This window comes from Cheilinus undulatus, linkage group 23, assembly GCF_018320785.1.
Source record: "Cheilinus undulatus linkage group 23, ASM1832078v1, whole genome shotgun sequence".
In the NCBI taxonomy this organism is placed as follows: domain Eukaryota; kingdom Metazoa; phylum Chordata; class Actinopteri; order Labriformes; family Labridae; genus Cheilinus; species Cheilinus undulatus.
This window is the reverse complement of record NC_054887.1, coordinates 19,303,506-19,320,672: the sequence shown is the minus strand read 5'-3', so window position 1 is coordinate 19,320,672 and position 17,167 is coordinate 19,303,506. Positions and strand designations below refer to the sequence as shown.

General features: G+C 38.6%; 1 protein-coding gene across 3 annotated transcripts in view; it reads left to right on the top strand.

Annotated features, from left to right (window-relative positions):
• Positions 1 to 8,703: 8,703 nt before the first annotated feature.
• Positions 8,704 to 17,167, top strand: part of ptpn12 (protein tyrosine phosphatase non-receptor type 12) — a 64,358-nt gene continuing 55,894 nt past the window's right edge. For all 3 annotated transcript variants that reach the window (XM_041780511.1, XM_041780509.1, XM_041780510.1), the window contains exon 1: positions 8,704 to 9,248. In XM_041780511.1, coding sequence (XP_041636445.1) covers positions 9,147 to 9,248 — 102 coding nt within the window. In that variant the 5' untranslated portion in view covers positions 8,704 to 9,146. The remainder of the gene's footprint in view (positions 9,249 to 17,167) is intronic.

Here is a 17,167-nt window from a genome sequence, read left to right as displayed (position 1 = left end):
TGTGAAGGGAGCCTCCCTCCCTTGGGGTTGTGTACGGGCTTGTTGCAGCAGCATTCCTCCACTCAGCTGCTTCTGGGCAGCACATACCAGAAAAAGAGGGAAGGGAGAGATAGAAAAAGAGAAAATAGTGTGTGAAAGAGTAAAAGTGGGAGTCAAGGAGTGGAGAAGAATGAGAGCAAGACAAAGGGAATAAAGACTGAAGCCTCTTTAACACATGCTCTCCCATCCTGAATTTGTCAGGACTGCCTGCCCCTGACATTTTCCAGAGTTGCCCTTTCATACATGTCATACGCCACTTGAGATTTCTCCTCCTAGCTAAGAATGGGGCCTAAGCAGGCAAAGAAGCAGAGCTCAGCACAATGGGAAGCTCCCATTTCAAGCATTTATTTGCAACAAGCTAACAAGCAAGCAGATTAAAAACCTGGAATCTGGCCTACCAATTAGCTGTGCATGATTACAAATGTATTGCATTTTAGCTTGATTTGATGCACAAAACTGATGCGCTAGTTGGCAGGAAATTCAGGTTGTTGTTTTTTTTTAAGTTTCAGCAGACCACCTGCAACATTTTGAGAAGGCTCTGGCTGCAGGCCGCAGCTCCCAGACTCCCCCTTTTGCAGTCCACTACTGCAAGATTCCACCTGTCAGATCAGAAGTGACATCATTTGCTGGTACAACATGTTTAGTTTTTGATTTTTAGCTTTGTTTGCTTTAGCGAGATCTAATTTAGCTCTGCAAGCTACATATGTCATAGCTACTACATTAGTACATCAGGCAATGTAGCTACATAAGACTTAGCTTTAGTAACATGAACTTTGGTAAACATAGCTAAAGCTAACATAACTATAGAGCGAACAAGGCTAACAACTAAAACTAAAGCAAGTGTTACATAAGCTAACGCAGCTTCATTAGCTTTAGATTTAACTTCATTAGCCTTGTATCTACTATCTTCAGTACATAGCTTACATAGCTAACATAGGTTCATTCATAGATATATATAGAAGAGTAGATACAACACGCCCCCTTTGAGCTGCGTGCCTACGGCGAGGCTAAGCTAGTGGGGGCAAAAGTGTCAGGGCCATCCATGGTTGTAAATGGCACAAAAACTAAAACAACAAGGATGCCTGCATGTTGTGCTGCATACGGTTGCACACTACACTGTATGGTTGAAACAAGGAAACTGGAAATAACCTTTCATAGTTAAAAATAGTTTTTGGCTCTTTTTTCATTATTAAATCTTGTTGAGAGCTTCAGTGACTACCTGGCTACTAGCAAAACACTAACGCGAGCTAGCAGCTTGACAGCCAAATACCAGATGATTAATAATAGCTGGAGTATAGTTGTACAAGCAGCAGTAGTAGTATTAATAGCCTTTAAAGTCGTAGAAGTAGTATCAGCATTTGTAACAGCATTACCAGTTGTAGTAGCAGTGCCAGTATCAGCAGTAGTAGTTGGTCCAGAAGCGCCAGCATCCCAAAAGTGGCTTTTGGCAGCACAACATTTTCAGTGTATCTGTTTCTAACTTGTACAAATGGCAATAGACTCTACTCTATTCTATCTCCACAGTGTGTTTGTTTCTATAAACATATATATATATAGAGAGAGAGAGAGATAAGGAGGGAGAGAGAGACAAATAAATTAATATTAATGATTATTTGATTACCTTTACAATTAAATCTTTCGATCTAAAAACATATTTTCTATATATGTATATCTTTATCTTTCTATTTTTATACATACAACTATATGTCTATGTATATACATTTATAAATATATAATGGCTGAACATAAAAGATTCCCAGACCTCTGGACTTAAAGAGTAAAATTATAATTGTAGGCTACATTGGTAGAAAGCCCTTTTCCGTTTTTTTTTCCCTTTTTTTTTTAAATCAAATGTTCTGTATTAATATCACATGTTTTGATGTTGACAATAAAGCAAACCGCATGAAAATCGGTTGAGAAATGAGCAAGTTATGATTTATTTTCAATGTATGCATTGCCTCTAATTAGAACGTCGCCCCCGCCAAGATGGCCGCCACGTAGGCACGTCGCCTTGCGGGCTGCTACAGCGCGCTGGCGTGTCTAGTGTTCTATAGATATCTATGAGTTCATTAGCTTTAGCCTTAGCAATGCAAGGTGAGTAAAAATGTTTCCATGGAGGGCGTTTTTGGGTTTGTGTTTTTTTCCTGTAAGTAAAGTGTTTACTCTGCTTTATTTAACGTTTTGTAATCAGGCTTTGTAGGTCTGATTTTGGACTTTTAACTTTTGGTTTCCTAACCCTTATCCCGAACTGGAAGTTTAATCTGATTCTATTTTTGAAAGTTTCAGCACGTATTTCCATTCTGACAGAGACTGTGTCTCATAGTGGTCTGCAAGGGAGGCATTTGAGAGCTGTGGTCTGCAGTTAGTAGCTGAGTTTGCTTTAGATATATAAAGCTCACATTGCTAAAGCTAGCTTAGCTATAGATAGAACTATGTAGTCAACACAGCTAACAAAGCTAAAGCTAAGCTCACAAAGAGGCAATGTAAGCTACACAGGAACATGAGCTTTAGCTGTGTTTGCTGAGCATCACGTTACTAAAGTTAACTTAGCTACACAGGCTTAAGTAGTAGTTTTAATAGCATAGCCACCATAGCTATGTTAGCTGTAGCTAAAGCTAAAGCGAGACACTGTTCATGTAACTACTTCTAAAACGGGTCTAAACATAATTTTATCCTGGATTAGACCTCTGGCGTTTTTGTCTATTTTATCTACAAATGCTTCTTCATCTGTAATGCTTGCAATGTGTTATTTTGAGAATGTTACTGACAGACTTTGTTTATGAATAAAGTTGAATTTCAAAACATTCTGAAACTGGAAGTACACTGTACTGGCTATTAAGGCACTTCCTCGCTGAGATATAGGGTGTCTAGGATGAATGATCTATTAGAGTTGCCATCAGAAATGTGTGGCCTGCCACCACTTCCCTCCTATTTTATCTGATTTCATTTTTTTGGGTCAACGATGCATTTTCTTTTAGCGTGCTATAGCCTCCTCTTCATCATGGATAAAGGTTGTTGATGAACATTTTTACTCATTCATGACATTTTCAGGAGTGCAGTACAAATGTGAGAGGGGCTAAAGAAAGTGAGGACAAAGTGAAAGTATATTAGGGAGAAAAAGGAGAGTACAACATGATATGTGAATGATGTCTGTTGTGACATTTTTGTGAAGAAGATCCATCTCTATTCCATACAGAAGTCAAAGGTCAGGGTCAGATACAGTGCAGAGTAACTAGAACCAGTGCTGAGAAAAGGAAGCAGCAGAGAAAGGGGAGCTTAGGAGGCCACAATCTTAAAATATTATTCCCCATATAACCATAACACACACTTGAACACACACAGAGTAGTGTGAGTTCATTCCTTCAGTCTGCCTGACCTGTTTTCACTGAACTGTGCAGGAAAGAAACCAATCCCACCACAAACACAGACACACATAATGAATCAGCCACATGATTAAACTCCTCCCTAGAGACGGAGTAGATAATCATACCTATGACAGAAAGAGAACCTTCTGTAATTAGTCTGAAAGTTAGGCTTTCACAGAAACAGAAATACAGGCAAACAGCGATCACTACTCAATATACTGGCAGAGTTGCATCGTAATGATAGTCTTTGTGGAATTCTGCCCACATGTGAATTATTTTAATTAATGCATTTCATGCAAAATAACTCCTCATTTTCAAGAACCCAAATTCCAAAGAGAAAATGGATATCAGAGGTTAAAACAGAGACATTGCACCAATTAATGAAACATAACAGTTAATTATAAATTTGATGGCTGCAACACATCTCAAAAAGTAGGGACAGCATATTAAAGCCTGGGAAAATCAGTGGTTCTGATGAAAAAAAAAAAACATGCAGCTGGAGAAACATTTTGCAGCCAATTAGGTTAATTAGCAATATTTTAGACACATTTTGCACATTGGTGAACCTCAGTCCATCTTTACTTCTGAGACACAGTGCTTAATAAAATTTATTAGACCACCCTAACCCTAACCAAAGTAAGGTTTATGCCACAGCTGCCCTCAATTAACAGCATTGGTAATTATCAAAATCATTTTTTATGTTTCTGCAATGGTTAATACACCAATATGTAGAAGCTCTTTAACCCAAAAAATATTTTTAATGCTAAAATATAATTATTATTGTTATCCAGGAATTTTCAAATGTACTGATTTACAAAAAAACTGAAAAAATAGTAAAGCACATTAATATTTCTTGATTAATACGTCAAACAGAAAAATTAGTTTTAGTGTTTGAATGTCATGCTTGATTAATTTCTGACTTCTCAGAGAAGCCCAGTGAGCCGGCTCAAATTTGGGTGAAATCAGTTTGAAATTCCTCATTCCTGTTGAAAATGGTAAAACGTGGAGAGCTCACACAAAATGAAAGAGTCCGCATTAAAGCACTTCATGATGCTGGATGGTCTTTGAGACAACTATGACAGGTGGTCTAATAAATTTGTTAAGCACTGTACTCTGCCTCTCTAAAATGCTCCTTTACCTAGTCATGATAGTCAACACATTTTTGCAGACCAGACAGTTACTGAAGGCCCAAGGGGCCAAAACATGTGATGGAGATGAAGTGGCCCCTTCCAGGCTCATAAAATATAAAGAGCCAGGTCAGGACCAGAGTGAGTCGGGAATTAAAGCTTGCACCAGCCATCAGCTGAAGCAACCAGCACAGAAGGCTGACTTGATAAGCAGTAATGTGCAGAAAACAAAGTTATGATGCTTTTGTCAAAAATAGATCTCATACTGGCCTGTATTATAGATTATACAGTGGTGTCCAAACAGTATTAGAGTGGTCAAAAACATCGATTTGTGCACAATGATTTAAAGACCAGGACAATTTTAATAGCAATAGCACTATAACACTATTTTATGTTATCATATTCTTGTATATTCTATTAATTATGTAGTGTGTTATTGAGGTCCATGCGGTATGCATAGTTTAGAAAAAAAAAAAAAACTCTTGTGTTTACATTGGTATGTGCTTTTCTGTTTACATGGGGCTTGGGTTCGTTTCTGTGTTTTAAATTTATTTTGTAGGGAGAGAAAAATATGTGGAACTTGGAGTCCAAGACAAATTTCTCTATAAAGAAAAATGTGTCATATTGTTTCAGATTAGATTGAATTGGATCAGTTTAGATCTCAGGGCATCATATCTTATCCTGTTCTATCATAGCATGGCAAAGGGTAGTGTTGCAAATCATGTATCATTTTAAATTGTGTCATGTTTTATTAAATCAGATTGCAGCATAGCATAGCATATCGTATCGTATTAAGTTTTACACCCCTTGACCAAACACTTAATTATTAATTTGAGATATTAGTTGGTAGATGAATGGTCCCTAAAACTTATCCTTAATCATATCCGATGCACACAAACAAACATGCTACATTCAACACACAGCCAACAAACTGACTCCAGTTTGACACAAAACTAGGGACTGGATCGGGGTAAAAAAATAGAAAAACAACTACAAAGCACAGGCTCTGTTATCAGACATGAAACTCAATGCTAATCCCTCATGTGTGGGGGGATGGAGAAGAGGACAGAAACACAGAAAAGAAAGCAAAGAAAACATTAAATATTTACTGTGGATAACAGGCAAATAAGTTTAAAGACTGGGGCAACAAAAAGCAGTTTGTGTGCGTGAAAGCTTGTTGGCTGAGCCACAGCGTCCCTTCTCTTTCTCCCGCTCCCTCACACTGAATAGACGGGTTTGTTTGTTGTCGCAAGTAGAACGAAAGGAAAACAAAGTCACTTGATTCCCTTTCTCTCTGCTGTGTGTTTCTGTGAAGACAGTTAATCATGCATAAGTGTCTATTGAGTAACTCAACAACCCTCACCAGAATACAAATTCACCATTTTCTCTCTTTTGTTCTTCTCTCCTCCAAATTTCTCTCCATTTCTTATTTTTTTTAAACTTTAAATATGAATGAACTGGGTCCTCAAAATTTGCATTCCTTAATAATCTTATGCAACACTCATATAATCCAATTACTGCTCCTGCAAGCACCACTTGTGTTGCTCTTCAAAGTAAAATACTACCGAGCCTCCCAGCATTTGCAAAAATATGGTCTCTTTAAGTCTTTAATCATTTAATACAGGTGCTGAATGAAAATTCCTGTTGCATTTTACTGCCTATTTGTGAAAGGTTGTGCTCACTTTATCTACTTTCCATAGCCTTCAGTTTGTTTAATTTTAACGTATGAAAAACACCTCAGTACTTAATCTGTCAAGTATAGTGGAGTCAGAACAAAATATTTGACCCTGAACATGAAAAACATGAATATTTAGTGAGGCACTTAACATTTCTACTTGAATGCAGATTTGAATTCTAAATATGTGATTTTATGTGGTCCTCCATTTAGTGGCTGTGTTGCTGTTGTTCCTAAACGCTTCCACTTTCTTATAGCATCTCTTATAGTCGACTGTGGAATATCCAGCAGGGATGCAATTTCATGAACCGTCTTACTGAAAAGGTGGCATCCATCACAGTACCATGCTTAGAGTCAGGAGGTGTGGCCAAATACTTTTATCCATATAGTTTATACTGCCTTTAAGGCTGCCCTGCAAGTACAGAGTGGTTTTTGTTCCGTTGAATGCATAAAACCCTTACATGAGCTGGTGCCCTCAACCCTACAGTTGCCGCCCTTTCTATTTTGATCGCCCCCTATCCCTCAGAAACCCTGTTACCACCACTGCAGTTACATAAGTTGCTGAAAATGTTCCGTAATATACTTTGGATCCATTAATCTGTTGGCTGTAAGCTGCATCTTCAATCTGTACTCATAATCTTCCATCCATGCATGAATCCATCATCTATCCATCCATTTGTCCTGCCTGTTTCTCCTGTGTGTTGGTTTTGTACATTAACAGCCTGTATGGCTGCACGGCAGGATTAATAGAGCTATTCATTTACAGAGATTAGCCTGCTATAATCTCCTCTCTTCTCTATCCCCCTCGTAGTGTGCATACAGTTGACAGTTGAAGGTACATGTATGACAGTGGATATGTGGAGCATCTCAGTATCTTCCATATGGGACTGTACACATGTGCCTCCCACTGTCACTGTAAGAGGAATTAGACTGAACACCACCTGCACCTCTTATGTAACAGAAATACTGTCACATTGAAGCATTAGCGGTTTAACTGGGGGCGGACCCCGGTAAACATTTGGAATTTTTCATCTCCGGTCTTAAAAAAAGTAACAGTTAGAGTTAGTATCCAACCATCTCTAACTGCTTGGTAAAACCCCAAATATGAATAATGTAATCAAACAGATAGGCCTGCTAAAACCTTTGTACACCCTGGAGCTAATTAACAGAGGATTATAAAACAGTATTTGCTATCTTCTCATAGAATGACCTAACCTGGAATCTTAATGAACACAGAACAGTCTGTGTCTATTCATAGAAAATAAATATGTTTAGAAAGACATTAGGACAATGCAGTGCCATTAAAATAGATAAGATTTTACCACAATGCAAATTCACTGGCCACAAATCCATGGGTGACATTTTGCCCAGCCTTTTTCTTATTGCTGAATCATAAAGACTGACCTTAATTAAGTCAAGTGAGGCCTGCAGCTCTTTCATGACCTCCGGATGAGTTGTTGATGCCCTCTTGGTGTCATTTTGTTAGGCCTGCTACTCCTTGGAAGATTCACAACTATTCCAAGTTTTCTCCATTAGTGGGTAATGGCTCTCATCAGGTTTTTCTGGGTCTCAAAGCCTCGACAATAGCCCTGTGACCCTTTCCAAACTGATACATGTCAGTGACTTTGTTTTTCATCTGTTCTACATCTTTAGGTTGCAGCATGAAGTGATTCTTTTTGAGACCTTTTAATTGACTTTACTTAGTCAGACAGGTTTTATTAAGGAGTTTATTGATTCAACGGGTCTGGCAGGAATCTGGCCAAGGTGTTACTACTGAAATTATCTTAGCTTTCCAAAAAATGTGGTTAATCACAGTTAATTCATGGTTTAAAAAGAGGGACACTTACTTTTTCAAATAGGGCCAAGTAGGATTAGATGTACTTTTCCCCTAAGAAATGAAATAATGATTTAAAAACTGAATTTTGTATTTATTTGGGTTATCCTTGTCTAATATTAAAATGCGTTTGGGGATGTCAAACATTTTAGGTATGACAAATATGTCAAAGAATTGAAATACTTTTTTACAGCAATTCATTGTGCTTTACAGAGAAAAGAAGACATTTAAAACATCAAAACATCAAGTCAAACATGATATAAAGCGACAGCAAGACATAAAAAACACATGTATAAAATCCCAGATAATAATAATAAAAGAATACTTCAAGACAAGTAATTTTTGCTATGAAATAATACGTTAACAACATAACAACGCATGTTGCCATTGTACCTCATTTTTAAGATTTTAATTTTCGTATTTACTTTTTTCACATTGAATTGGTCATTCATGATACCAATGACTACGGCTGTAAGATAGACACAAACTTTGTCGAATCAGACCTGTCGCCTTGGTAGAGTTACACCTACAACGCCCAATGAATTTCTCGCTTCTGGTGTCAGACGTCCAATCACAGAGAGCTATAATCTGGAAGAGGCGGGGCTTTTCCTCTGTTGGCTTTGCCCAGTCCGGATGTTCCCCAGTAGCGAATAACGAGCAGCAGTGTGTGAATGTGGCAACCGAGGTAGACAGGGAGGGGTAGATAGACTGACCAGACCAGGGGCTTTTTTTTGTCTTTTGTCTTAATTCTTCTTTTCTGACGAAGCCTGTGTTTACAACCTATGTTCCGCCACGGTTGTAAACTTGTGTGTGAAGCAGAAAACCGGGCCGCCGCTGCTTTTCTTTGGGACTAACCGTTACCGTTGTGAAAACAGCCCAGAAGAAAGAAGGAAAGGGAGAAACAACATGGGGCGATGATAGAAAAGGAAGGTGTTGTGCTGTGAACCGACGATGACTCTTTGGGAGGATCCGTGAAGCTTATTTATTTTTATTTATTCCTCCCTTTCCCTGCCCTTTTTTTGTTTTATTTTTATATTTTCTCCTCCCTTGCTACTTTGGGGAGGCTGTTTTTAAAGGAAAAGGATACGTTACAAGAGGACTGAAGGATGGACCAAGCCGGCATCCTTAGAAAGTTTATCCAGGGGGTGAAGGCCATGAGCGAGGGGGACGAGGAGAGGGGAGAGGACAACTTCGGCAGCGACTTTATGGTGGGTCAGAATTTACAGGAGCCTTGCCAGCTTCTTTTACCACATGTGTACTGCTGTCTGTCTTCACAATTTCTACCTTTTCCTCCCTGCTGACCCCCCATACCCCCCTCCCCTTCCCGTCTCCTGGTTCCCTGTATCCCCCAGGAGGTGAGGTAGGGGCGGCCACACTGCCCTCTTCCTCTTCCTCCCATTTCCAGGCTTTAGATGGCGGCCTAGCATTGTCTCCCATGCCACAAAGGCTCCTGTTTCTTTAAAATAGGGACACAACAACTGAACAAGACATTTTCACGTCACTTTTTAGCCCTGGGCCAATTTTTTCATGGCATTGTTGGCATAGCTTAGCTTTAGCTTGGTGGTAAAGGCTGGGCTGAAGTGCAGTGTTATGTTGGCCTCCTGCCTGTAAACCATGCATGCTTGTTAGGATACAGCACAATGATTCATTACAGGATACTCAGTAACCAGTGGATAGCCACTTACCACACCAGGCTTTATTGGATGTGTTATCTTAGGAGTACCTGTAGGACTCTAGTACACAGCTGAGCAATAAATAGCCTTTGCTAGTAGGAAAATGAGGATAACTGTAGCTCCTTGTTAGTATGCATTTTAGTGTATACTCACCTAAATATGGCTTGCCAGTTTATTTATTCAAATGTCATAAGTTGGCTTAATCTTATTGATATGGACAGGGGAGGCCAGAATATAAAAGCCAATATAATTTAACATCATTACCAACCATAGCTGAACTATACAGCCTTCATGATCGCTGGATTAAATGAAAGAATACTGAATTAAACAGCACTAGTTTCTGGCTATGTGTGCCTGATATACAGCCACTCAAATGTAGGTATTTAAATTAGAGAAATCAAGTCCCATCATAGGACAGTGATGTGAGGTTTGGGGTTAAAAAGAGTTAAGGTTGTCGAAATTCCAGATAGTTTCTGACCTCACATGCTCCAAAATGCTACATTTTCACTTGTTTTACTGATTAATAGCACATCAAAGTAAAGAAACTTCAGATCTTTGATCATATTTTTACTCAAAGCTGCAGAAAGAAAAAAAGAGAAATAAAAATCACAAGTTGGTATATGTCTGAGTGAAGACCTAATTATTATGTCACGTCTTTTACAAACAGTTCTAGGTATTGAAATGTTACCAATGATTTTGATGAAATTAGGCAGGGTGAAAGGCTTTGCTTGCAGTTTAGGTTAATTAAAAACAAGCAATTATTTCCCACTTTTTACAATGTGATATGATACACTTCATCATCCCCTTAGGGAAATTCATCCCGGACTGTAAGTGCTGCACACAATAAGCTGCCATACAATAACACATAAGTAATAAATAGAACAGTAGCAACAATAATCCACATACACAGAGTTGCACATATCAATGAAAGAGCCAACCACATAACCCACATGCATTGCACATACCCATATTGCACAAGATTCTCATAGAAATGGTAAATGAAAAAGGATCATAAGAAATACCAGTGAGGAAGTTGAAAAATCTGGCAACATTACAACCTGTAAAAGAATACCAGGAAAAGGTGATTGTTAGTGTGTTAAAGCTAATATGCATCATTTTTAACTTGCTGTGGAAGAGATTGAGATTAATACTGATATCTCTTTGTAACCTACAAAAGCAAAAGAGGCCATCAGCTACAGGGTGAAGTATTCCTATGTAGTAATTTTTAATGACTGGGGCTGCTGCAAGGGGGTAGGTGTCAGATAAGGTGTAGAGCTACATGTTGCGAAAACAGCCTTTAAAAATGAATCTGCAAATATTCTTAATGACCAACATATCTGACAATCCAGAGTGGGATTTTCCTAATAACTCCACTCACACATGCACAAGGCAAAATCCCCCACATTAGCGAAAATACTACAAACCGTAACTTCCTCACAGGAGCTTTAAAGGCCTTCATGCACTGAGTCCATTATGGCCAGGTGTGTTTTTGGATTCATAGTTAAGAATGTAACATGCCACACACTCTAACCTAGCACATAGTCTGATCTATTTTTTTTCTACTCATTGTGAAAAATTCTCAATCCTAGAAAAACATTCTGTCTTTCACATTTATTACAGGCCAATCAAAAGGACAAGAAAAAAAAAGGTAGTCAGCATGCACTGCTTTGGGAGTAACCTAAGCTTGACGGGCTGGTTCTACTGTAGTTTCCGTAGCTTGCTGGTGGATAAACTAATCCTGAGGCCAGTTGGGAGAGGCCTTCAGTTTGGCTCTTTGTTCTTGCTTTAATTAAGAAATGTGACCTAGTTCTAATAAAACTGTCACTGTACTACAGCAACACCCAAGCTTATCGCTACACCAGCAGCAGCCATTGTATGTACGGGCTTACAATACAAGCAAACCCCTCCTGTAACTATTCCAAACTTATTCTAAAGCAGATTGAGAGGAGAGCAAAAACACCCTTTCTGTCATGAAACATTTTCAGTGAGTTTTTTTTTTTTTTTTGCTTCTTATTTAATAAAGAAATTTGGTGCATTTCTGATGAAACTGCCTCTATATGATAGCTACGCCCAAGCGTACTGGCTTCCTGTATAACTAAACCCAGCCCTTGACTACCACCTTATTTTCCTCAAATGATGCACAATTGGCGTAGTTGTCTCCGATTGGGCCTTAGCGGGGATGATTTGCCTAATGACAGACATGGAATCTAGCCATTCCTTCTGGTTTGCAAGGTTAAAGTTTCACAGTCAATGTTCCAACATGATTAAGTAATAATAAAGACAATAGACAATATCCATAAATCACAATCTGAACCAGGCGTGCCATTGTAAAATCTTATATTTGTCTTAGCTTTATTTTAGGGTAGTTTGTTTGAGTGTTTTTCTGCTTGCCCATCCCAGTCATGTTAGCCCTCACTTCATCACTTGATGCCATTGTGTTGCAACTAACTCCAAATAGGACTTGTCCCAGTCTTGTGAAATAGCCACGAGTGGAAAGACACATCTGTGATAGCACTCATGTTATTATGTGGGCTTTGTAGCTTATTGGCTTTGATGAGGATACGCCAGGGAATGCAGTGCTCACTAAAGGATATAGTTTTAATTCATGTTACCTTAAGTTACAAAGTGCACAGAGGCTTTCAGGTAGAACAGGCCCCAGCTGAAGTCACGTTTCTATTTCTATTTGACCGAAGTTTGTCAAATAGGCTACCCACTGTCAGAACCTGTCCCCTTTTGCCTACAAGCATACACATAGACACACATTCTCCTTACTTCCCTACTTCATGCAAGCTGCTTGCTGGAGCTTGCAACATTCTTTCTTGGCCTATTTCATAACATTTAGTGCTGGCTTTACAACTGAAGCTTTATCAACACTTGGGCACTAGCTGGATAAAAGCTACAGAATTTATAGTGCCTCTCTTTTGTTGAATAGGTGAATAACAAATTCTGAAATCAGGAAAACTCTTGTGTGCTCTATGTTGTTGCTGCCCTGTCCTTGAGTGTGTGTTTCAGAAAACAGAGGTAGAGGATGTTGCGCAAAATCCCGACTAAAAGGGGCGTTGGGCCATGTGAGAGGCATTTAGGAAGTGCTTTATGGATGAGTTTGAGAGCAAATGAAGCTGAGGCTGCCAGCAATTCATTTCATTACCATAAAATTATCGTCTAAACAGTTTTTGAGTATAATCTGAACAGTTATAGCTCTGTCAGAGTGTATTTTATTGGATGCTGGTTTGTCTTTACCTTAATTCCATGTGTAGAGCCACCAGAGCAAATTAAGGCTCTTCTTTTAGCATCACCACACTTCTCATTCATAACTTTACACACATCCACGCCTTTTCAAGCTGCTTAAAACAACCACAGTCCCCCTGCTGCTGTGCTTGAGAGGATTTGGGGTAGAAAAGAATGATCCATTGGTATTTTTCCCTGTGGTCCTTATGGCTGTGGAAGACAGCACCCAGGAAATCCTTTTCCTGAAGTATGCAGGACACCACTGACTAGTTTTTACAGCCTGAGTCTTCATGTATTTGCTCTTAAGCTAGCGTTTTTGGCATGAAGGACAATTAATTGTATTTCCTGATAGCCTGTTGGCTATCATGCAGCCCTCTAGACGGTAATTCTACAATCAAACAGCCCATATAAACTGTCCTTGTAAGTGCTTTAATTTGAGCAGTTTCTGTAATTTGTGTACTCATGCAAAGTCACTAAATGTCAGCTTTATGGCATGCAAGTAAATGGAGCGTCAAGCCAAATTTCTCTTCGTGAGTCAAGAGATTCGCCTGAATAATTTAGCAGACACAGCACAATTCTTGTTCTGACTTTGCACAAATGAAGCCAGAGGACCAAGTGCAGGTTCAGGCACAGGCTGCGTCTAAGTGCTTCAGCCACCTCTGCTCTGTTGTACCATTTTCCAGGCTGTCATGAGGCGTTCAATTGCTGGAGTCGACCTCACAACACCACAAGACCATGGGATGTGCTGCCTAGCTCCTTGAGTCACCAAAACACCCTGACATAACACCCACTTTAACTGCCCATTGTTGTTTATTTAGAATGTGTTTTATGGGCATAATTACAGTGATCTTGTACGGCAGGGAGTCAGTGATCGTATGCTCTGTTCAGTCCCCTTTTCAGCTGTTTGATGAGACAGGAAGACTTAAAAATCTCCCCTCCCTCTGGTACCAGAATATTCAATCATGTTCTTTTTTAAATATGTTTGTCTGTCTGTTTTGGATGTCAGGATAAACCAAGGTGGTTGTTACTTTCAGGATTTTCTTTATGGGACTTTTTCCATTCATACAAGTAGTCATCTGAAGACATGACTGGTGCTAGTGCATCATCAGCATTAACTCTTATTTATACTTGAGATAATATCAAGGGGCAGCCCTTGATTGCAGTGATGTTGAGTCATTTGCAGAATCTATTAAAAGACATCACCCTTCTAAATGTTACATGGTCGATGTGTGGTGAAACTGCAGCAGCTGTGATTGATTTCACTCTTTCCATATCTCAAGGGAAAGCCTGCTGAAGTTTGCATCCCTTTGTGAAACAAACACTGACAGTCAGCCAATCAGATGAGACCATGATCATGATGCTGCCACACTGTGATTAGTTGGCTTGATGGTTAAGTCAAATCTGAATCTCAAATATGAAAACAAACAAAATCAACCCAGTTGAATCACCTCGGCAAATTAAGAGAAGCCTATTTATTTGATAGGCATCTAGATGCCTTCTAGTATGCTAAGTAAGCTGACTTCAAGGCAGCTAAAGACATGGTAAGGGTCATGTTAATGTCTTCCAGACTGATTATATACTAGTAAGGCAGTCCGTTGGCCCTTTCAGTTACATATAACCTGCTTACAAGGAGAATCTGATCATCTCTACTCCACTTTTTGTATGCATGATTAAGCTCATAGTGCTCAATGATACAGAGATTATATATCAAAGGATTTTATGATGCCACTGATGATAAATGCGAAAACGTTAATAAAAAAAGACTAAAAGCATCAGATCGAGAAAAATTAAACCAACTTGATGAAAACACATTTCAAAAGAGGAAATCAGAAAAGGTCAAATGCATGACATAATATTGAAAATAAACTCAGTAATTCCTTTTTATATCACACAGAAAAAAATAAAGATCATTGAAAAGGTATGCAAGGAAGACAAAATTTTGGTGCACTGAATTACATGTTACCATACAGACCAACAGACATTGATCATTATTGACAGTGTCTGCCCATCAGTGCTGATGTCATGCAGCATGCCATCAGAAAAAAACTATAATTGTTTAAACCAATCTGCGATGATGCAGTCTCTCTTTTACTAAGCCAAACAATGGCAATCTTGTGTGTTTTACAAGGGTAGTTATCAACCGACTCCGTCAACCCACGACTTTCTAAACCAGCTATTAGAGCACTTATGTAAGAGAGTTTTTCATCAAATTGGCAGTTTAGAGATGTTACATTATGGACGCATTTAGAGAAGATGAAAAAGAAACATTAAAGGAACATTTGCTCACTGCAGTGCCAAATATAAATGACTCAAGAGGTGAAAGAAAATGCATCAGCTTATGAAGGCTGGTCAAGACCACATCGTAGCACATTAATAGCTCCTCATTGAAGCCTACATGGATTACATTACTGAAAGTTATCTGCTGTTTGATAAAAAATAAGACAGTCTTAAAGAGCAGAATACCTGTAAGTCAGTCAGCATGTTCTCTTCTTTCTAACTAAAAGCAAAATTAAGAGCAAACGGTGACATTTACAGAGTGCTGATCATGAGTGATCTTCAAGGATTTGGCACTACTATTGTTAGCTTTCTGGAGAGAAGCTGTATGAAATGAAGAAAGCAAATTTTTCATGACTTAATGAGGGGGTAAGATGGCGAAAAGAGGCACCAATCCCTGCCAGTTTTGTCTGCATTTTTATGTTTCTCAGCACGTTGTGAACCCTGAAGCAGTCGCCTGGAGTATGCAATGAATCGAACTATAGGAACAGATTTTTAATAGTGTTAGGTTACGTGCAGAGTGTGATGGTGGTGGCCGATTTTGTTGTCAATACACCGCTTTAAAGCACTTTATACCAGTATGTCTAAGTCCTCCACCTTAAGATAACGTAGTTAAAGCTAAGCTAACAAAGCAGCTAAAATAAACTACACATCTGTGTAGCTAAATTAGCTTTTGCTACGTTTGCTAAAGCTCACATTGCTAAAAATAACATTGGCTTATGTTGTAACGTTTGCATAGCTAGCATAGATGTGTTAGCTTTAGCCAGCACAGACTGAGCTAAAGCACGCCACTTTTCTTGCAACTGCTTCTAAAACTTTAGGCAAACTGTCCAGCCATAGAACCCACCACAGCCTCAGTAATGTGAAACTGCATCCCAAATAAAAAAAAAAATATATATATATATATATATATATTCAAATGAATTTAATTAAAAATGTTGCAGTAAGGATCTTGGATGGAAACATTTGACTGAAAAAAGAGACTTAAGGAGGACACATGCTAACATTTTATTTCACTCCGTTTTGCCGTTATAACGTACATTTTGGTTGTTTTTTAAAGGTCTCAACAATTTAAAACATTTCTTAGAAAAAACAACTTTCTTGAAGACATTTTCATCCATGATGACAGGATACTTGAGTCAAGGTCTGAAGAAACCAACAAGAATTTACTCCTTGCCCAGCAAATCAGATTAAAATACAGTATATGGATACAAGTCTGCCTGTAACGGATAGACTTCCTTATATTCAAAATTTTTTGCCATAGTTTTTTCCTGGAACCCATTGTGATCTCACTGAAAACTGCCCTGCACCCACTATTGGGTCCCGACCCACCGGTTGAGAACCACTGCTCTAGTGCCATCTGTTGCTGCAGGCGGGAAGTCACTAACTCAGTCAGTAACTTCACTCATGATGCAAAAACAACAACCACCAGAAACCTGAGCAAGGGAATCCCAGCACTTATCACTATACAACAGGGATGCTGCGAAATGAAAATTCTTGGCCGAAACTGAAAACCGAAAATGAGGAAACCAAAACCGAAACACTGAAAGAAATTATTATGCCAATTATTAGTACCATTGCATTTATGGCTATGACTGTGTACTAACATCACTAAAATCAATTGCAATTGCAAAAATTAATATTAATGTTTAAAAGAATAAATCAGTTACAAAATTATGTAAATATTTATTAAGTACTTCATTCAACAATACACAATATAAAATAAAATAAATATAAAATTAAAATGTTTAACTTGACCCCACTCATGTATACACTAAATCAGTGGTTCTCAACCTTTTATCAGTCATGAACCCCCCTGTGAAGTATTTTTTCAGCCAAGTACCCCCTAAGCAGCTTAAAGCTTTTTGGCCAAAAAGAAAGACGTTAAAGAGTGCTGTGACAGCCGTCTGATTTATCAAACTTTGTAACTGATAAACACTTTCAAATTACAA